The sequence below is a fragment of the Corvus hawaiiensis genome, chromosome 3 (genome assembly GCF_020740725.1).
Source record: "Corvus hawaiiensis isolate bCorHaw1 chromosome 3, bCorHaw1.pri.cur, whole genome shotgun sequence".
In the NCBI taxonomy this organism is placed as follows: domain Eukaryota; kingdom Metazoa; phylum Chordata; class Aves; order Passeriformes; family Corvidae; genus Corvus; species Corvus hawaiiensis.
The window spans coordinates 58,649,531-58,672,314 of record NC_063215.1 but is presented as its reverse complement, the minus strand read 5'-3'; the positions used below and the strand labels follow the sequence as shown (position 1 = coordinate 58,672,314).

The window sequence follows — 22,784 nt, the reverse complement described above, 5'->3', positions numbered from 1 at the left end:
AGTCCTTCATGGTCTGTACCTACTCTTCCCACGTGATTTTTTTTTGTAGATAACTTTTTTTGCACTTAGGTGTTTTAGCCCCAATTCAGCAGCTACCTGCACTTGACTACATAGATGAATTGTATTGTTGACTGCATGGATATTTGTAGAAGTATCAGCAATGCTTTATGTAGAAATGACTTCTGTAAAATCTTACCAATCTGAAACACCTGAAAACTGTTACTGCCAAAACTGAAGCTATGAATTACCACTATTTGTTATGTCTTTTTATAGACCAAAAATTGCTCTTAAATATTTATCAGTTTCAACATGCCACTGTGAAGGTTTTGGTGCCCTTGTTGGATTCCAGAGATTTATACTGCCAAGCTCCTGCATTGAACCTGTTCCACTTGAGCTTGCTTTCAAACTTTGAAAGTGTTTAGGTTGCTCTTAAGTCAGGGGACAGTTGCAGTCTTCAGTTTTAAGACTTGCATTAAGTTCCTTACTGTTTATGGACAAGGAAGTGTGATACAGGGTGAACCTCTGATAACTCTTCTCACACATGGTTGCATTAAATTTTGAGGCTCACTCTTCTGTGATAACAGAAAAGCTACTGCATGTTTTCCCAGTTTGCATCTTGGGAGAAGCATGGTATTACTTAATCCAGTTTCAACTTGTCTGCACTACCTTTCAACACAGATTTGAACTCTGCCCGGAGGTGCTGCTTGGTTGAAGCATAAATGATTTGTTGTTGTGCAATAGAAGCATATCACCTTTCTTCAGTCAAAATATTATTGCATGTTAATCCACGTGAAACTTGATGGCTTGGCAGTGGTCTAGGATGCAAAACCTTCCTGAACTGCTGATTGAGATACTAACAATCTCCTGATGAGAACATACTGCTCTCTGGGTGTAGTGCTTTTAATATCTTTGGAGAGCAAGGAGGTGGCATGCAATCAATCTTAAAGCAATTTGATAATCCTAAGCATTGTCTTGGAGAAAATGTCTTCTACACAGCTCTTACCAGGCAGTTTAGGTTCTTGGGAAGCTAATGAAAAAACTAATTTTGTGTAACAGGCTTCTCTGTAGTAAGGTGGCTTCCACTGGAATATCTATGGAAAGGAAAGCATGAAAGCCAGTGTCTTGCTTTTTTTGTGGGAAAAAAAAGAGATTATTTTCTGACAACGTGTAATAGTGTACGAGGTACGATTATGCTTCTCAGCTGTTTGAATTTAGGGGTCACTCAGCTGTTTATTGTTTGATGTTTGGGGATATTGGTGGAAGAGTTTCTTAGTGCTTAAAATCTTTTGGTTTGGTAGGTGCATTGGTTTTGGGGATAGAAGGAAAAGTATTGAGGATGACAAAACAGTGAACATGAGCTGCAGACATGCTGGTCTTAAGTGTCTTTTCTTGTGTCTGCTGACACTTAGAAGCAGGTTCCTGGCTAGGTGTTTGAGTGTTGAATTATTTTGTTTAGTTGTTGCAAAATGTCTACAAACTGTAACTTGAAAAACTGTTACAGGTAGAAATTCCCTTGTCATACTCTTCTTTTTATCTTTTTTTCAGTACTTTATTTCTTATAGACAGAGAAAAGCTGGTTTCCAGCAACTGTGCTGTTCTTCCCTCCTTGCTTTGACTCCTAGAAAAGAACCAAGTGTCACAGAAATACTAATTTTTCCCCTTTCCTGCTGTTGTCGGTCAGGGTTTGTTCCCACTTGTAAGTGGTGCAGGGAAGAGGGAGGGGGAGGAGTTCGGACTCGCTGTGCAAATACATACAGACATACTAATCTAAATTGATGCCTCACTGAAAAAGAATCACAGATGAAGCAAGCAGCCAACGATGGCTCACCCACAGGCTCTCTTAGTGCTGGAAAACTTCATTGGTGGCAAATTTGTTCCTTGTTCCTCCTACATAGACTCCTATAATCCATCCACCGGAGATGTCTATTGCAGGGTTCCAGACAGTGGCAAAGAAGAGGTGAGTACTATCCACGGATACAAAGGAGTGAAAAATGTTAAATGCATGTAACAATAACCTTTTGGTGAGAGAAGCTGAAGGTGAGAGAACAGAAAAATGATGACTTCAATGCTTAAACAAGTAACTTCTTGATTATATTGTAGTATTGTGTAATCCACAGCTGCAGCAGCAAATGCTGTCATTTTTTTCATTTTGCTATTAGAAAGTTACGGTCTGGATTCTGAGCTGGTGTGAATCAACAAAGCTTCAGTAACTTGCATGGAGCTTCTTCAGCTCACATGGTGGGAGATGCCTTGTGCATAAGTTAACAATAACACCCAGACAGGCTGTAAATATAAACAATCTATAAGTGAGAAGAGTGTTTGTTGATCTTTTCTGTAAATAAATTTAGAGGCACCATATGCAACTAAATGTGTTCTTCCTTAGTGTCTTGATGATCTGCAGTTTTCATTTAAAAGGATTTTTGGCTTGGTGTCTCTTCTCTGAAGATGGTAAAAAGCTTTCAGACCTCTCTGGTTTTGAGATTAGCAGTTGGATATTCAGTGGCTGTAATGAAGTGGCTGTGATGAGTGCATTTCCTTACAACATACCCTGCACCCATAGGATTTTCCTGGTCTTGTGCTCTCTACTGGGGTGAATGTTTCCTGGAACTTTGTACATATTCAGGTGTGGATGGGCAATGACATTCATCAAGGGTGCTGCAGTTTCATTGATACTACTTTATAGGGAGCCTACAAGTCTATGTCCAAAATAGTATTTCGGACTTACTGAAGGGGGGAAGTGACTGTACAAGCTTGGATAGCACAGAGGGCTTGGAAAATATTGTCAAATACTGACAGCACTTTCAAAATGTATTTTTAAACAAACTACTACTGTGTGTAGCTGATCCCTTCACTTGCATTTCAGCCTTATTGACATCCTTTCTCTTTGCTTCTCTCTGCAGAAACCTTTGCACTGTAATTTCAACTGGGTAAATATTTGTTAGATGCTGATGACCAAGGGTTAAAGAGTAACAGGCTGGGTTTGTTGGAATACATCTGTGTAAGTTCATTTCTCTCTTAATTCTGCCTGAAAAGAATGCTGTTTTATGTGCAGGTGCAAATCTTCCTGTCCAATCTTTCGCAAAATTGTTAAAACCAGAGAGATTCGAGAATGCCAGAGGCTGCTGGTTACTCTAGAGATCCAGTTCAAGCATCCTAAGAGTAATGGCTTGTCTCTTTTCAGCTTTCTGAGTCAGTGCTTGTGTGTAGCAATGGGAACCCAGTTTAAAGACCTGTAGATTTGGTGAGTGCTTTAGTTGTGCCTTTAGACACCTGTACACAAAGGTTGGGCTCTGCAGAGCTGGCATCCGCTGGTGACTGATGGAATATGCTGAAGAAAATGCAGTCACATACTACTTGAGGTTATCTAGAGATATCAAAGTAAGCATCTGACCTGAGTTCAACAAAGGGCTCAGGATGCTGGTTTCTAGCAAGGCTCAACGTCCAGTTGCATATCTTCTTGGTTAATTTTAGTGGGAAGTTAGAAGGTGACACAAGGGGAGACAGTGAGTCTGTTGCTGACCCTGGAGTTTAACACCAGGTCAGCTGCTGTGGCCATTTTCAGCCACCTTCTGCCAAAAATGCCAAATGTATTTTTTTTCTAGGGGTTAGTTTGTTCCCCAGCTAGATGTCTTAAATTCTAAATAGCAGTACCACAGCAAGCTGAGTAGGTGCCCTGTATCTCCAAAAGACAGGCTGATGAGGACTAATTAGTGCTGACAAATACCTACTTTAAAAACACTTCTCTTTATGATGCCTTTTCCTGGTCTTAAAATCAAGAGTCATACACGGTTAGAAGGGGAAAAGGGATTTTACCTTGGTATTTATTTTAAGGATCCTTAGGTGCACACGTCCAGGTCAAATGCATCAAGATGCACCCCGCCGAGTCTATCTCTGTGTCCGCCTCCCCCCCGCCCCAACATTGGGTATAACATTATAGGTTTTACTAATTAGCATATCTATCAAAGATTCCCCAATGAGAGGTTCAAGTGAGCCCCCCTCCCCAAGGAACCTTCCCCTGGATGGTTCTATCTTAGTTTACAGAATCTGTTCTGGAGAGGACCTTGGGGTCTGGGACACACTGATCCCTAGCTACGAAGCTTCTAAAATGTTTAGTCTCTTAGCTTGACAAACAAGCCCAAGAATGTAGGCAAAAAGCACTAAGAATACAGAAGTTGTAAAAAGGTATAACAGGGGTATAAAAGAAAAGGCAAAAATCTTCATGGCATCATTTAAAGAACCTGTCTCCTGCACATCATCCCCTGCAAAAGCAAACATCATGTCCTGAGGGCAGTTCAGTTTGGGGTATTTTGATAGCAATCTTTTACGATGGGTCTGGATTGTGTGTTGTTTCTCTGTGTCTGTCTTGTGCAGAAGAGGAAAGCAGAAGGAAGTGTTTCAGACACATGAGTTCATAGTTGAATTCTTATGCGTGTTTTCTTTGTGGCTTGACTTTCTTTGCTGCTTTTTGCTAGTCAAACTAAGTAACTGTTTAACCTTTGTGTGCTCTCTTACTTCTCTACAAATCTCCTTTTTTCCTCTTACTTTTTTTTAGATGAATCTACTGCCACTTAATTCCTTCCTCTGCTAGTTTTCTCTTGTGCCGTCTGTGAAAAAGCAACGTTTTTGTCCTTTTAAACCCACTGAAGGGTTAAAAATGCAGACAGTCTTGACTATCTCCTTTCCTGGGACCACCTGGTGGAAAAGGCCACAGAGGAGAGGACAGATGAGCAGCATCAGCACCACAGGACGGGAGGGTGGAAGTACAAGTTAATTAGTGAAGGTGGTATGGTTTCACAGGGGGTGAACCTTTTCAGGGTAGCGTGGCATCTGCACTGGACTCACTCAGGAAGCTGCAGTTCCCCTTTCCCAGGCCTGGTTTGGTCCTGCTTCAGCTGTTCAGTGGCTGACAGCCTGTTGCCATTGGCACTTGAGCAGGAGGTTGTCGAACTACAGTCAAAAGAGAAGAGTCTGGGTTTCTGAGCATGGCCAGTGATCCATGTGACCCTCTGCATGTTGGTTTATTTCCCACCTTGCCATCTGTACTGGTGTTGTTCTGGCTTTCAAACTCTGGGCCTTAGTTTTACAGGGCCCATAAATTCTGATTTGTGTGGGAGGGGGAAGGAGAAGGGGTAGATAGATTTTATCTTTTTGCTTGCTTGAACTTTTGTGTCATTAGTAAAACATCTTTGGAGTATCTGTAAATTATTTTGTGATGGTTTTTATACGACCCGTCACAATCTGAAGGAACAAATTCGGAACTCAGTTTTGTGGAATTGGTGGAAAGGAGCCTTCAGTGACTTCATGGGAGCCAGCAATGTAGCAACATTCAGAGAGGTCATAATGGTCTGATTAATATTATATCAGCATCCTCCTAGTTATTGATTTTGGCAGATTTCCAAAACTGAAGAAATTCTATGAGCAAAATTTTGGGAAATCAGCTAAGACAGCTTTGACTAAATCACCACTTGGATGCATATATTGGACATTGGGAGTATTGAATAAGTGATACATAGGAAGCAAAAGTTGGGAAATAGGGCAGTTAATTAAAATATGGAAGGATATTGATTACCATCTTTAGTTAGCGTGAGACTGGTAAACCTGAAGAAGGAACTGCTTATAAATCAACAGATGGCAGAGGCAGGTAACTTCCATTTAAGACTCCAGAGGAAATGATTGATAGGAGAGAAAGCCTTCTTCTGAATTTTAATCCTTTGAAGACGGGTCTGCTTTAGAAAAGTGCTGGTAATCTGCCACTGTTCAGAAATGTCAGGCTGAAGGACATGCAGCAGTCATGTACATCTCAAGCAAAATACTGATAAGAGTGATGTGCATATGTATAAATGCATGTAATGATGCTTATTTGTAGGCTTCCTTAGGTGTCTGATGAGAGAACTGACTAAATCCTGAGTTTAGAAAGGAACTTTTTTTTTCCTGTGAGGGCATTAATGAGTTTCTAGCTGTGATCAGGTAAGATAAAATTTTTCTCTGAGTGTCCATTCCCTAAATATATTCTTAGTCCTTGCTTGAACCAAATGGTGAAAATCAAGAGCTAGCAGACCATCCAGTCCATTTCTTCCCCAGCCCCTTACTTTCATCATTGCCTGGTGTGGCCGAAGTCCTGTGTTGCAAGGGTTGTGTGTATTTAGACTGAAGCTGCATTTGCTCTGGGGAGATTGTTGCTCTTTCCTCCATGAGAAACAAGATTCTTTTCTGTTTTGGCCAGTGGCGCTTGCTGGTGCCAGTTGATCAGTCCAGCATTTCTTCCAGGCCTGGATGGTGGCCCACAAGTTGCTGTAATTTGGAGAAAAGCAAGAGTTCCAGTGGAAGTTTCTTTTCTAGATATTCTGTTTCAACAACACTTCTTGAGTTATGGGATAGTGTCTTGATGACAATGGAGAAGCTCTAAGGAGTTGTCATCTTCCCAGCAATGTCAACTGGATTATTAGTCTCTAAACTATGAATTAATCTGCTGAGTGTTTGATATTTTCTTAAGCCTTTCATTAGCATTCACCATCCCTCTTTTGCTTTTTTAGGTAGAAGCTGCTGTCAAAGCTGCCAAGGATGCCTTCCCAGTTTGGTCCTCAAAAAGTCCATCGGAAAGATCTCAGATCCTGAACAAATTGGCAGACCTGATTGAACATGACCTGGAAGCATTTGCACAAGCAGAGTCAAAAGATCAGGGTAAAAACTGGAACTGTTAATCTCAAATATAGTGTGCCTTGCTGAATATTGAAATGGAGGATTTGGATGAAATTTTTAGTGTGGTATGAACTGTTGGAGCAAATTGATGTGCGAGAACTTTGAGGATATTTTGGACTAGGGATTCCTGGGGCATTCTTGCTTTTCAGAATTGCTGACTTTGACTTCAGTTGTCAGATATTTGGAATGCATTACTAGAGGGGAGCTGTTGTCGACTATGGTTGCAGTGTGCTGGGATTACTTGGGCACAGGACAAAAGACATTTCCCAAAACATACACAAATCAACTTTCAGAGCAGACTACAAAGCACTGTTTCTGTCCATGATGACAGCAGCATGTTTGGTTTTGTTTCAGGAAAAACTATTACGTTTGCCAGAACAGTGGACATCCCTCGGGCCGTGCACAACTTCCGTTTCTTCGCCTCTTCCATCCTTCATCATGTCACAGAGTGCACCGAGATGCCAACCATGGGCTGTGTGCACTACACCTCGAGGGCACCTGTGGGAGTTGGTATGATGATCCTCACATGCTGAAAAGCTTGGCAGAATGTCTGCCTCAGTACGGGCTCAGCAAAGAAAAGATTTTTTTGAAAGCATTTATTGTCTCTGAGTTGTGTGCTAAACATGGGCTTGTCTGCCAAAGCATCAGCAACCTCATGTAAAATCAGTTATGCTACTTCATGGCAAAAAGAACGCATGTCTTAAAAAGCTTAGCCTATTGCTCTCACCTTCAAAATCTCGCTTGTGTTTTGTCTGTGTGTGTCTGTGGATGAGTATTACGGCTGTGGATCGGTGAGATGTGCAGAGAGCACTGAGCTGCTGCTCCTGCGGGGAGAGTGGGATCCCCCTCTCCTTTGGGAAAGCAGGAGTAGTTTGCAGTGAGTCTGTGGCCCGAGTGCACGTGGGTGAATAAACCACTCTAGCTGGGGAATTACAGAACTCGGCCACTAGATGCTGCTGCTGCTTCAGAAATAAAGTGGTTGTGCTGTGCTGACAAGTAACAGCGTGGCAATGATTTCATTATTAGGTTATGTTATATATATATGTAACAAAAATAACATATTAAATATATATGAAAGCTCCACATTTACACTTGAATTACTTAAAACATAAAATCGGCTGACGTAGAGGACCTTTTAAAAAGTTTTCTTGAGCAGTGGAGGACATGACTTCTGGTAAAATTATTCTCATAAGGAAAAGTCCATCACTGCATCTACTCCATCAAACAGAAAGAAATCCTGTGGCTTTTGTGAGGAGTCACACCTGACAATTACAGATTTTTTTTTCCATAATTTTCTATAAATATGTAAAGTGAAAATATTCCTAAAAGCAATTACTGAAAATAATTCTGGTCTCTCAGCAATTCATGGGAACAACAGTGATAAATACAGTGATAAATTTTGGCACTCATAAGTTAGACTAAAATTTGTCTGGAAGATGTGTACTATATGCTATACATAGTTTGTTTAATACTAAAATAAAAAAATAAAAAACAGCTTTAAAGAGCAAGAGAAAGCAGGAATGATCTGAGCTGGTACATTCAGCCTGGAGAAGAGAAAGCTCTTGGGAGACCTACAAGAGAGATGAAGAGGGACTTTTTACAAGGGCATGTAGTGATAGGACAAGGGGTAATGGCTTTAAACTGAAGGAGGGTAGGTTTAGATTAGATATTAGGAAGAAATTCTTTACTGTGAGGGTGGTGAGGCACTGGAACAAGTTGTCTGGAGAAATGGACAATGCCCCAACCCTGGCATTGTTCAAGGCCAGGTTGGATGGGGCTTTGAGCAACCTGGTCTAGTGAAAGGTGTCCCTTGGGGCTTGGAACCAGATGATCTTTAAAGACCCTCACAACCCAAAACATTCTATAATTACTTTCACTTGCTCTTTGCTAACACAAAGTACTACCACAGACCAGTTGTTGTAAATGATTGTTATGGCTAACCTTGCATTAATGTTCATAGGAAACACTAAAAAACTTCCTGAGAATATAAAATTCTGCCCTGAAGAAGCAGCAAAACGTATTCAGAGAGTTCAGCTGGTCAATTTTAGAATCATTTGTACAGATCTTTTAAGAAGCTATCTCCCTGTGAGAAATGCTGCAAATTTATTATTGTACAAGTTGTCTGGAAATAAAAGCCATGGCCAAATTCCCTTCATAAAACTGAATTGGTGTATAAGTGCTTGAGGTCAGAGAAATGAGTTTTGTATCCCAGCAGACTGACCTCCTGTCTTTGTGTTTTTGTTTTGTAGCTGGTTTAATCAGTCCTTGGAATTTGCCACTGTATTTGTTGACTTGGAAAATAGCTCCTGCCATTGCATGTGGAAATACTGTGGTTGCCAAGCCAAGTGAGATGACATCTGTCACAGCCTGGATGATGTGCAAGCTCTTGGAGAAAGCAGGTAAGTCCCATAGCACTCTAAGGAGGGGGAAAAGGGTGGAAATGCTTGTCTGTACACCACTATTTTTTTTTTTGTTGTTGTTGCAGAAAGCAGAAGGTGCTCAAAGGCTTTGGGAAAGACTGTTTGCTGTAGCTGAATGTTGTACTGGAGAACAAAAAGCTTTCTCTGTCCTCATTCTACCCTATCTTCCCCACCCCAGCTATTGCCCATTTTTTTCCATTATCTTCTGATGAAAAGTTTTTGTGTACATCCTTTGCCCCTCCTGCACTCCACTTAAGGATGTCCTAAGTCTGTGGCGCAAGCAAAGGAGCCATGAGAGCATAAAAGACTGAGAATCAGCTCTTGGTAACTGTGTCATGGCTGTATTTGGTGCACTATTGATTAAAACTGGGAGGACAGTTGCTTTTTCCCTGAACGACTGAACACCATATCTCTGATGATGCATGTCAGACAAGCTTGATTAATTAGTGGAATTGGTTTTATCATTTAACCCATGAACCCCAGACCTGTTTAACGGCATGGATTTCAGCTACTACTGAAGTTAAGGGTCAGTATTTGTCACCCTCGAGCTGCTGGTTACTTTCTAACAAAACACAGGGAAGTGACCCCCTCCGAGTTACAGGAAGGGTCCGATGACTGTGTGCCTTTGTTCCCATCAGGGGTGCCTCCGGGGGTGGTGAATGTCGTGTTTGGAACGGGTGCCAAGGCAGGAGAGGCCCTGGTGTGCCACCCCGACGTGCCTCTGATCTCCTTCACGGGCAGCACGCTGACGGCCCAGCGGATCACGGAGAGAAGTGCTCCACACTGCAAGCGGCTCTCGCTGGAGCTGGGCGGCAAAAACCCCGCCATCGTCTTCGATGATGCTGACTTGAGCCAGTGCATCCCCACCACCGTGAGGTCCAGCTTTGCCAACCAGGTGCGTCCCACCCCTGTAACACATAAGCCCCGCTGGCAGCAGGAGGAGCGTGTGCCTGAGGGTTTGTGTGCGTGGGTGCATCTGCTTTTGGATCTGAACCTCAAATTGTCAAGGTCTGTTTCAAGACCGTGTGTGAGAAAATCCTAAGTAGAAAAATACAAAAACGGTTTCATTATTCCACAAGGAGGGAAACAAAGTAATAAAAGGCTCTTTTTCGTGCTCTCCATCAGAAGATAATGAGGTGCTATTACTCGTGTCAAAGTAGATACATTTCTTACCTCTCAGGGAAGCAGCTGCTTTAAGACCCGCTGTGCAAGTAAGTGGGAAGCCTGCTGATTTGCTGGAATTCAGTCAGGGGACTCCCCCCAAAATTTTACCAGCATTGTTCTTCCCTCATCACTACCTGCGGGAGAGAACACCAAAGCCAGGAAATTGTATCTGGGCAAACGTTTAGAAAAATAGCTTGGTATCAGAGGGAGATTATCAGGAAATGAAGAGAGAGATCATTCAGAGTTGGAAATCATAATTCCCATTAAAAATGTTGGAGAAGAAAAATATATAATCAATGAAAAACGTAGTTTATTTATGGTAGTGATTGCATGATCCTGATACTGTTTTGCCTTTTCCATCACTTTTCCTTTTTTATCTGGAAAAAAAATCCCACTTTGCAGTGATGGTTAATGTAGTTTGCATTCCTGAGGTTGCAGAGACACAAGTGATCTGGGTTGTAATTCCTAGTACATATCAATAGTGCAATGTAATATGAACCAATATTGCTGATTTCTTGTTGGTTTCTTTCTTTTTGGTAGGGTGAGATCTGTCTTTGTACCTCCAGGATCTTTGTTCAGAGGGGAATATACAGCGAGTTTTTGAAGAGGTTTGTGGCAGAGGCCAAGAAGTGGAAGACTGGGAATCCCTCAGATCCTACAGTCGACGTGGGAGCACTAATAAGTAAAGAGCATCTAGAAAAGGTGATGTTACATGGACTTTTTGTGATTTCATGTCATCTTTTAGAGGGCTACAAAAGGTAGTGTCAGGAGTATATGGGAAAGGATCATGTCAGCTCTAGGATTAGCTCTGAGGGACGATAACTCAAAGCTATTGTAAGGCATCTTTTTAATGAGGTTTCTGTTGCCTGTGGCCTGGGATCATGTAATTACTCTGAAAAAATCAAACTCCCTGGAGAAAATAACTTAAAATGACAAAAGAATATTTCCTCCTGTTTGAATGGAATAATTCTAACGGTTTCTAAGTCCTAAATTTATTCTCACAAATCTTAGAGTTCAACAACATTTTCTTGGATTTTAATAGTCTATTTGCTAGGATCACTTATTTGCCTAATACGTTATTTCACAAGGTAAAAGTCTTATTTTTATATCACTCTGGCAAATTCTGGGTGTACAAAACACAATTCCCTAGAACTGCTTGCAGGAATTTGTAATGGTCTGTGTGTGGAGAGCAGCTGGTGCACAGTTAGATACAGTCTGCTTTAGTGGCTTATATGAAATGAATGCTGTGGTGTCAGAGTTCAGGGAGAGCAAATGCTCATATCCCAGAACTCTGACGCAAGAGGCAGACTGAAAAACCACAGTGTGAGGGAAAGCCAGACCTTTGATGTGCTTCCTGATGCCTCAGCAGGTTCTCCACATTCTCCTGTTCTGCAGTAGAGCGGTAGAAATACCCACTTCCTGAGGTCCTTAGTCTGTAGCACCACAGAGAACTTCCAAGTTTAACCTACTAAGGTGGCTAAAAGAGGAAAAAGATAAGGAAACCTGTGGTATATCTGTGGTCTTTCTGTAAGGAGAGAAACCAGGCAACGACTGCAGAACAGCAGAAGCAGATCAACAGTACGTCCTACATGTTCAAGGTAGCAAGCTTATGCTAGCAGCAGCCATGGAAACATCTTTAATTATTTATTGATGAGATTTTCTGTAGCATTCATGGCTTCATCATCCTAGTGGCATGTAAACATTTAAAAAGCCTTGCCTGTGAAGCAGGAAAATCCCTTGGAGTAAATGAGTGAACCGTGGCATGGGATATATGGCAAACTTCCCAGGCTCCTGGGAGAGGGGAGGGAGTCTCTGGGACCACTTGTGTTTTCACCAAGGGCCCTACTCTTTTGACAATACTTAGTGGGAAGGGCCAGCAGTGTTGCCTGCTAGGCTAGTAAGTGTTAGGAAAGAGAAAACCATTGTTTTTTCAGCAAGAAATACACAGCTTTGCATACAAAGAAACACAGCAACAAAAGTTGGGGAATGCTGCCCTCTGTTGTAAGAGGGCAGCATGTGCCAACTGGAGACATTTGGGGGCTCCTGCTGATGTGTGAACCCTCTGGATTTGGTGTCCTTTAGCAGTGATGTTTTTCTGCTGCTTCCCCAGGTAAGGAACTATGTGAAGAAAGCCCAGGCTGAAGGAGCCAGAGTCCTCTGTGGAGAGGGAGTGGATCCTTTGGCCCTCCCACCTGGCAACCAGAAAGGCTATTTCATGTTGCCCACAGTTATTGCTGAAGTCAAGGATGAATCTTGTTGCATGCAAGAAGAGATTTTTGGTCCTGTGACATGTGTGGTAGCATTTGATACAGAAGAAGAGGTGATCAAAAGAGCCAATGGTGTGAAATATGGCTTGGCAGCCACGGTGTGGTCCGGCAACGTGGGACGTGTTCACAGGGTGGCACACAGGCTGCAGTCTGGATTGGTGTGGACCAACTGCTGGCTTGTGAGAGACCTGAACTTGCCATTTGGTGGGATGAAAGCCTCAGGCATAGGCAGGGAGGGAGCAAAGGATTCCTACGAGTTCTTCACTGAGGTCAAGACCATCACAATAAAGCACTGACATGTATCAACAGAAGTATTTCAGAGTGAAATAAATGACAGCAATTTGAGTTATCAAAAATGGCTCCTTAGAACACAGGCTACTATTGTGGCCATTCCTTCTTGATCTTTGGTCAAGTAATATCAGTGACAGCTGAAAATGATCATCCCAAATACTAATGTTAAAGGCAGCTTTTCATGAGGTTGGATTAGAAGATCAGTGTGGACTCCACAATCAACTCATCCCAAGCCAGATGACTTGCCTGTCTTACAGATCCTAAATCTTTTTGATATTCCTGTCTCAAAAATCTGTCCCTCTAAGGCAGATTGGAGAAAGAGTAATATATGATGGTAGCTCTGGTTGGTGAATTACCTTCAGGGAGAAAGCAGCAAGCACGTGGTGAGGCTGATATTGTAAAGGGGCATCAGCTCTATTTCACTCTGAACGGTGTGAAAATCCATCCATATTGCACTTCACTGATATCAGACAAGGATTGATACTATACTACACTGAAAGCCTGAGGAACTACTTTTAACCTACTAAGTGGTTTTCAGCCACGGGGTCATGACATTCTCATGATATTCACAGAGACAATAAATGTTTTAATTATAAACTTCTTTATAGTAGGGAGCTGAATGATCCTATTACCTGTTCTCTAACAGGTATTATCTAATTTTTGAAATTAAAGCCTTTTGTCACTTTGAGACCTCAGTGATGGTGGTTTTTACATCCCTGCACAAAAATATGGCTGCATCACAGACAACATCACTCTACATTAATAAAACCTAGAATTTCCTCCGAAGAGAACTAACTGTTGGAAATGTTTGTCACCAAAATGTAAAACATCTTCCAACTCTTCCTCGTTTGTTAGCAGAGATTTTTTTTAATCAAATATCTCACTTACTTACTTGTTTCCTTTCAACAAAAAGAGAAATAGGGTTGGATGCACCTCAGCATCTCTGGATGCCACCTGGTTGCAGGGCATACCTAGCAGCCAGGCTGGAATTGTGGGCATTTGGTGGAGTTGGTACAAGAACCTCCAGTTGAAGGCATGTTAGGGGAATACGTAAAAAATAGGCCTAGTGAATTGATGTATTTTGAAGAAGCATAAACATTTTGTTTTAGAAATGCCTAGGTCTATTCATGACCATGTGGTGGCAGCAGGACACCTGCTTTGGTGCTTTTTATCCCCTGTCACTCAGCTGGGAGGGGAATAAACAGCCATGTCAGTGCATGTTTCATTTTGCCAGCTTTTTTTTTTTTTTTTTTTTTTTTTTATTTACACATCCTGTTTGGAAGAGCAAAAGATCCCAAAAGCTGTGAAACACTTCATTAGTTGGGGGGTGACATTTTCAGCAACTGCAGATGGGATATTGCACAATTAGTAGAAATGGTTGGATACCTCCCCCCACCTGGGTCTAGTCTAGGTTCAGGTTTAATGAGATGAATTTGCTTTCAGATGTCGATTTTATCTTTGCATTAGATGTGATGGGAGAGTTCTATATGTATTTCACATACTGGAGACAAAGGCCTGTGTGCCATCTACATGATTCTGGCCCAAGACATCAGTGGTGGAGTAGTAGATGGGGTGGGGCCAGAGCTCTGCAGGACCCCAGGTGTGGGGTATGGAGGTGGTGGCTGTGTGTCCAGCATGGCTCTGAAGGTTTCTCAGAGGTGAACTTCTGGGAAGCCCCATTCCATCATCCCTGTGTCCAGCACCTCAGAGAGGTAAGGGAGGTCTGCTGGTGCTAATGATGCTGCTTACTTTTGAGCAGGAGGAAGAGCCCATGTGAAGATACAAAATATTGTCCCTTTCTGTGTTTTCTGTCTCTAATGGATGGACTCCTTCTCTGGTTAATGTGCAGTTCAAGTGCCTTGCTTATTCTGCTATTTCTTGCCCTTTAAGATTAATAGACATTCATACATGTACATGTACATGGGGGGAATTTTTTTTCTTGCCTGTAGTAAAGGGTACTTCTTGCATTTCCCATGCCCACCTCCAGCCTCAGGTCCTAGCCCCGAAGGGAGCTGCTGGTGCTTGTGCAGTGAAGCAGGTGCCATGGGACAGGTTGCCTGCTTGTACCAGGAGCTCTCTGTGGGCACACAGAATTTTCCTGTATACCGAGAGCTATACGCTTCCCCATGTTTTTTATTCAGATTGACTTCCAGTGTAGCAATGTGCATGGATAACTGTCTCATCTTACAGATGAAGCAGTCCAAGGACTTCTTCCTGCAGATAATGAAGGTGTCTATTGCAGCTGCTTTATTTCTGAGTTTTCTGCTCTCACTGTAAGTGGAGAGTGAAAAGAATATCCTGGAGGATGAGGCAGACTGATCCAAGTCATGAGGCTGACAGCTCTTGCAGAGCTCTTCAGGCTGCACATTCTGGAATTTTCCAACATGACAGTAAAACTTTTTTTTTGTAGACTGCCCTGGCTTGTGCATGAAATCATGTGGTTATTGTGAGGATTTGTTTAATTACTGTTATGTAAATCTCAAAGAGTTGCTCCATCTGTTAATTCTTATTGATGGAGTGAGTACAGTTCTGTTTAACACTAGAAGATTATCTCACTGGTGTGAGATGATTACTTTACATGGGGAGGTATTAATATATTTTCCACCTTTTACAGCTCTCAGCATAGGGCTATTTTTTTTCTATTTCAGATCTTTTCTCAGCCTGTTTATGTCTGTATCCAGTTATTGTATAATGCTTGAAAGCAGCTTTGCTTAGGGAGACTCTGGATGTAGTTTGGAGAGGGGACACATCAGCTCTAATATTTATATTCAAATTGAGCTATGTCCATGTTCCCACAGTGTTTGTAACTTAGGCAAAGCAAGACATATTTGTAAAACTCTCAGGGATGAAAACAGACTTGACTTTTTGGGTCAAAGAAAGTTTTGTGCGTAACATAAATGTGCAGAATGAGAATGTAAATTAGGCTGGTTTTAAAACCCTAGCTTTGGTTTTCCAAACTTCAGAAAGCTGTACCTTAAGATTCAACTTCACAGGTAGAGTCAGATACTTAAGATTTTCCTCTTAATAACAACAAAAGAAGGAAAAAGAAAAAAAGACAGTGGGATTGTGAGGGAACTGTGAGGAGTTTCTTCCCAGGCTTGTCTTCAGGGCTGAGGTTTAAGTTTTTTCCCAGGCTTGAAGCTTGAGCTCAGCACCTGTCTCAGCTCTTGAAGGGATGCTGGCTGAAGTGTCCAAGTACTTGTCCTTGAGATTCTTATTAAATTCGTGGATTTTATGTGTGGTGGGAGAGTGAAAAAGGAAAATGGAATGAAATTTTCTTAGTCTTAGAGTAAGACCAGGGTCTCACTTTCCACCCTAGTTGGTAATTAAATATGCTATAGAAAGCTAAATATAATGAATAAAGGAAACCAACAACAGTTGCAGGAAATTCTGGGACATTTTCTTCATTGAATTGTGTTCCCCTCCTTTCCAAGCATTTGTTTTTGCACTTGGAGGGCGATGTTTGTACTTAAGGGACAACAATGCCCAGGCGTTTTTCTAGAATACATCAAATCTCTGTTGGTAACACTTGTAATTTAGGTGAAGATCGAGGTATAAGGAGGAAAAGAGGGAAGCCCTGCAGTATTAAAACTGGTTAAACAGGATGCATCTTAATGCAGCTGAAGGCTAGTTATGCAGCCAGAAACTATGTGTATGGTGCTGCCTCCTGAAAAGGAGCAGCTGAAAAGGATTTGGAGATTATGAGGGAAAGCGTAATCAGTGTGAGAATACCAGCTCAGCCAAAGCAGCCCAACAGTGTAGAACTCGGCCTGAGCCCTGCTACATCATTGCAATTAACAGGAGAGCCAGCATGATCCTGGAGAGAATAAGCAGAAGTGTGCTGAATCTGCAAATAATATTCACTTTTGTATGTAATATTACTGTCATGTTGTGCATCTAATTCTGTTCTCTTTAACAGAGAGATGTGGAGGGAGGAAAATTATTCCAAATTCTGAAAGAAGTCCTTCTACTGTGGGACTTGGACAATGTGTTGCAACAACTTTTGGCTTCAAAAAACACCTGTTTTACCAAGACAGCTGGTGTGTATGTGTGTTCATATGCAGGGGAGCAATTGCAGGGGTCAGTGATGAGTCCAGAGTGGCAGATGCACACTCCTGGGGTGCTGTGTCAAAGAGCAAGTTTTGCCTCTTAAAACACAGGAGGTGGTAGAGCACACCGGACAGGTGTGTTCTCTGGTGGGTGACGAGTTAACCATGGCACAGCCTGCCCTGTAGCGTTTCCCTCTGGCACCAGGCGTCCTTAACAATATCCTAGAAAATGCAGATGCTTCCACAGAGGGGAGCACAAGGGTCCTGAAAGGGCAGTTGTTCAAGATGGAAAGGGGAAGATGGAAGTCATGACCTGTCAGGTGGATCAGGCTGAGGTTTCTCACCTGGTTGCAACCAGTCCGTTTTTGTCCTGCACTTTGGGAAGACGTGCTGGACCTTGCATCTTGGCTCAAGTGAAAGCAGGAATGCCTGGTCCAAGGAGCCCACTGGGACATGAGGAGGTGACAGACAGATGCTGAGCTGCGGTGGAGCCTAAGGCAAAAGCACTTGTGCAGCTTCACCAAAGGCTTGTGGGGCCTTTGTGCAGTTACGTGAAAGATGAAATAAGAACATTTCTCTGTGTGTAAGAGCTTCTGTGGTGTGCCCAGACATGATAATGAAGGGGTTTGTAATATTACCCAAACCCACAAAAGGCTCCTTCCAGGGTATTGCTAGTGAGAACGATCTCCTGGTTTCAGAGAAATGAAAGTAATTATAGACTATTTATTGTGAAGTGAGGACACACATTCATTCACAGGGTGCTAAACTTGTCCAATTAACTCTGAGCTCCTGAAATAATAATGAAAATAGTATGCTATCATTTTAATAACTGGATTTTCTCCCCCTTTGGGAACAGTGCATATTAAAGTAAGGGTCTATCCTTGGTTGTGGAGAGATTTCGTGGTTTTCTTCAAGTTTGGCTGACCCAACAAAAAAGTCAGGCAAAAGTCACATTTTCCGCAGCTGTAAAATGGCATTTTCAAGGGTTGATGTTAAAAAAAAAAGAGGAAAGAAAAGGAACATTTCCTAATCTTGCCTTAATTTTTTAAAACTGATTTGTTTACGCTTACTTGGCTGCAGTGAATTGACTGTGTTTTACTGCTGAAATATGAGCTTTTATCCTCAGGATGAATGCTAAAACATTTGTTGGTGGAAACAGCAGAATGTCTGTCTGGGCTTCTCTTTGCAGTTCTTGTGGTGAAATATCCATATTTTCACATGAGTACTTGTTAGCTGAAAATGAGTAATTTCAGTCCTGCTGAATGGCTACATTTCAGCCACCCTTTTCCAAGGAGACACTGGAGCCAGTTTTCCAAGTAGAGGACATTGAGTAGGTATGATAAGATAGCCTTAGAAGTTTGATTAGGAAATTACCTCCTTCCTGTGCTGGTTTGCTTCCAGAAGTGCACTAAGCTTTTGGAGGATGGAAAAGATACTTTTGTAACCCATAATTATATTCCTACAGTGAATCATTTTTTTCCCGAGTTGTCAGTTTTGCCTATTCAAATGCATAGTGTGGAGAGGTTTTTTTGGATCGTCAGACGTGTCTCTGGCCTTTGAGTTATATGGGACAGGGGTGAAAACCAGCATCCTGCAAGAGCCACATGCACCAGAGTTTGTTGGTGATTCGAAAAGAAATTTGCTGTTACAGCGCTGGGAGATTCTTCTATCAGTTGACCCCTCCAAGGAGCTTCAGGCTGCTTCCTCTGTTGGTGATATGTTTTGAAACCTTTGCTTTATGTTTAAAAAATAAGTATGTGTATGTGCATAACTGTTCAGACATGCAGTTTCCATAGTGTGGTGCTTCAGTAAGAAGGGCAGGCTGAGGTATTTATCCAAGTGCTTCCAAAGAAAATCTCATTCTGGTCTGAGACCTCACTTTCCTGTTCAGTTTCTTTCCACGAGCAGCCTAAAAGAAAACAAGTTTTTCAGATTCCTGATCTCTTTATAGCACAACATGCTATGTATTTGTAGTGCTTAACACCATCCACTCATCTAAACAATAAAACTACCTTATTTTGAGAACAAGGGTTCAGGGAGGTCACATTCCTCTCAGCTGATACAAATCAATGTCTACTTTTGATCTTCAGCTGATGGTTTGGTTCACGTTTTGCTGTCATCCTACCTAAGACTCTCTTTTCCTCCCAGGATCTGACCAATACCTCTTTTCCCCAGTGGAATTAGAATATTGTTTACCAAAGCGAATTGTGCTTCTTTGCCTAAGAGATGTAGCTGTTCACCACTGAGGGAGGAAAATAATTCCTCCCATAGTTCTTCCTGAGGTTTGGCTAAGTTACTGCAGTTCATGAAGTTTGGATGTAAGGATGATAATGTTCTGTCCAAGGACAAAATACAGCAAGAGGTACATTTCAGTTTGATTTTTAAAGATGCTCATTCTTTCTTTCCTTCCTAATTAATATTTAGAAATGTGCTGCTATGTACTCAGATTCACTTGTTGTTTTGCTCCTGCATACCACTTCTCACTAGTGTTAGTCAGTGATACGAAATATTTAATGGGCATGCTGTGCTGCAGAAACAGCATTTTTAGCAGGGCTGTTATGTGCTTGGACAGACACAAAAAAAAAATCACTTTTTGAGAAAGCTGTCAGAAATCTGCTTTTTGAACATCAAAACTGTGAGCCCTGAATACTGAAGAAAATGTCATAATGTTCCAGCCATATTTACTCCAATGTCCCATTTGGGTTACCTGTCAAAAATAGGTAGTGAAATCACAGCTCTGACTGAGATACAGCTGGGAAATACCAGTTTCTAAGCAACCCCTTAGGCTCCAGGTAAAACTCTGATAAATAATCCTACAGTTGGACAATTCCTCTGTTGTACGTTTTTTGTGCAGCATTGATCTGCTTTTTATGACGTTGGAAAAGATGGATTCTCATTATCTGTTCTTAGCACTTCCTTTAGAGGTCTTTCCACCTTCAAAGCAGTATATGAACTTTAGTTAATTAACCTTCTTTGCACATCTTACATCTGGAAGTGTGAAGCATTTTTCATCTTGCTGCTGAGGCAATTTAAGGACAGACTATACTGTAATGCCTGCAAGACATTTCTTTAAAGTGAGTTGAGGGTAATTTTTCCCCCATGCAGTCATGTTCTGAAAGGTTTGATTAATCTCACCAGAGAAGAAAGTTGCTTTGTAAGGGAGAGGCAGAATGTTCCTGGCTGAAATTTTCTTGCTTATTCCTTTCTTTGGTGGTAATATGATTTATGTTGTCTTCAGGCATCCTGGAAAACTAACTGCTGTAACTCAGAGAAGAAGGTGTCAGCTGGTGTGTACTCTGACTGGGTGTCTGGTAAGGATGAGTTAGAGCAGAGCAGAGGTAGGGAGAGTGAAAGATTTCAGTGTACATCACTGGGAGGTCAGACTCTTCAATTCAGGAAGGCTGGTTAGTTCTTGTTTCACTATAGATGAATCTTGTAAATCAATTTTTATACCTCTAAATAATAAACATACTTAACAGCAGATGTAAAGAAGCAGAATATAAGTGAGGACTAGATAATTCAAATCATGTACACAGAGAAAAAGCAACTGCTGACACTCATCTGTGCACAGGAAAATAGTAAATCTACAGCAATATTCTGAACAATACAAAATTTTCTTTTGGATTTCACGGCCATGAAGTAGTGTAGGAACTTAATTTATTTTGGTTTTAGGAAACAGCCATTAAGGGCTGGAGTTGTACTGTCACTGGGATGCTGTCAGATTTTGATAGCTCTTGAAAGAGCTCTGTTCCTTGAAGCTAAGTCAGGTAATTTTTATGATTAATTCACAGCACTGATTCTCTTTCCACATGTGGCTACTTAGCTATCCTCAGAGTTAAATTTAAGAAACGTGAATACTCAAAGTAGTGACTGTGCACGGACTAAGCAAAGTAGTGACTGTGCATTTTCAGAGCAGCAGCTGCATTAGGCATGCCAAATCAAGGTTGTCTCAACTAAACTGGAAGTTGCCTGGGGTTTCACAAACCTCACGTGAAACTTGGTTTGTTTTTTTTTTATGTGGCCCTGAACAATTTGCCATGCTTTGAAGAGATGTGATTTCTGATCCTGTAGATCTCCATGCAGAACACTTGGTATCTGAAACATCAAGAACGGTAATAACTCTTATTTCTCTGTAGGGGAGATTGATACATACTTTGTTGAGTGAAAAATGTGAATGAGGAAAGTGCTCTCTAGTCCTAGGGAAGATGCTGAATGTAGCATTTGTTCTTCCAACGTCAATGGATGCCTTTTTACCATCAGGGACAATTTTGCTCTGGATGGGTAAGCATGGGGGTGAGCTCAGTCCAGCCCTGCAGAGCTGGGAGGACTCAGCCCGTTCTCATTACTTGGCTTCTGGTCATCACAATAGGAAATCTGGCCGAGCACAGCTCCAGCTCTTAACTTTCCACTTAGAGCTGCAATTCTCCCTGGAGCAGGATGGAGCAAAGGTAAAGAGACAGTCATTAGGCTGACCAAAGTATTGTTTAAAGGTGACTGTATATCTCAGATCAGGGGCAGTCTCATTTTCCCCCTTTCCCTCCAAGAGGTCAATATAGTTCATGGTCTCAGGCAGCAGTCACGCAGAGTGGCACTGCACCCTTTCCTCAGGATGCATCCCGTGCAGTCCAGTCTTTGTAAAGACCAGATCCTGAACTGAGAGGTGAGAGTCACATTGCCACACCTGGAAATGAGAAACCTTTTCTTACAGTTCTTGGAAATGTCAGGACTAAGTGATGAGCCCTGGGAAAAGGTGAGGGGAATCTCCCCACCCTATCCATGGACCTTTTGGCACCACATTGTGCGTTGTGAAACCCTGGGTGATAAAAGGAGCACTGCTATTTCTGTCTTTTGGCACTGCTGACTCCCTGCTGCAGGTTCGCAGTGTTAAACCAGCTGTGAGCTGCTCCTGTGGAGCCATTGCGGTGGCGGCTGGGCCTTGTCCCTTGGTGGCAAGGCAGAGCTTGCCGTGCAGGAATGAGGAGTGGCTCGGGTTGGTAACAGCAATTCGTGACACATCCCCACCTTCTGGGAGGATAAAAATGGGCAGGGTCACACACTCTTTCCTCAACACCCTCATTACCTTGGAATGACACTTTCCAAAGGGGCATTGCTCTTGCCCTATGTAATTTAAAATGATGGCTCTATGCCATTTTTAGGGTGGTGCTTTCTTCTACTGTAAAATGTTTGCATTGTGGTTATTTAGAGTTGTTTCCTCCACCACCCTTAATTCTGAGAAAACCATAGGTAAAATATGGAGAAATACTGGTAGAATTTACAGCCCAAGAGACTGACATTTACTTCTCCCCAAATGGAGGCAGATCAAGCAATGTCTTCTGCAGTAGTGCCTCAGCTCTGCCTTGCTAGGATTGAGAAGAAGAAACTCATTTTGTGTGCCCAGAAGCTACCAGCAAAGGTGCTGGCAGCCATGGTAATGCCAAGGCTTGGATCACACTCACTCACTTTGTGCTGCTCCTCAAAGAGGCACCGGACGGTACAGGATTTGAGCTACAGCACTAACTTGAATCAGGACTGCAGTGATAGCCCAGGTGACAAAAACCTCTGCAATTTATAGCTGCTCCAAGGGCCCTGGGAACACTCAAGGCCAGATTGGAAGGGGTTCTGAGCAACCTGATTTAAATGCAGGTATCCCTGCTCATGACAGGGGGGTTGGACTAGATGACCTTTAAAAGTCCCTTCCAATCCAAACTGCTCTATGATTCTTTGATTTTGTGATCTGGGAGAGTGAATAAAAATATTGTTGCTATGAGGAGAAGGAGGTGTGTGTACACACTCACCACCCTCCTCCTTGTCCTGCACAGTGGGATTGCACCAGGGTCTTGTAGCCTCCCTTCCAATTATGAATCTCTTTTAACCCTTGAAGTGGCAGCAGGTCT

General features: G+C 42.2%; 1 protein-coding gene across 1 annotated transcript; it reads left to right on the top strand.

Annotated features, from left to right (window-relative positions):
- The first annotated feature begins 579 nt into the window (after positions 1-579).
- Positions 580-13,529, top strand: ALDH8A1 (aldehyde dehydrogenase 8 family member A1). Its single transcript, XM_048296547.1, has 7 exons — positions 580-1,957; positions 6,534-6,681; positions 7,054-7,209; positions 8,949-9,098; positions 9,758-10,014; positions 10,824-10,985; positions 12,394-13,529. The coding sequence occupies exons 1-7, from the start codon at positions 1,820-1,822 to the stop codon at positions 12,844-12,846; spliced, it is 1,464 nt and encodes a 487-aa protein (XP_048152504.1). The 5' UTR covers positions 580-1,819; the 3' UTR covers positions 12,847-13,529.
- Positions 13,530-22,784: the final 9,255 nt, after the last annotated feature.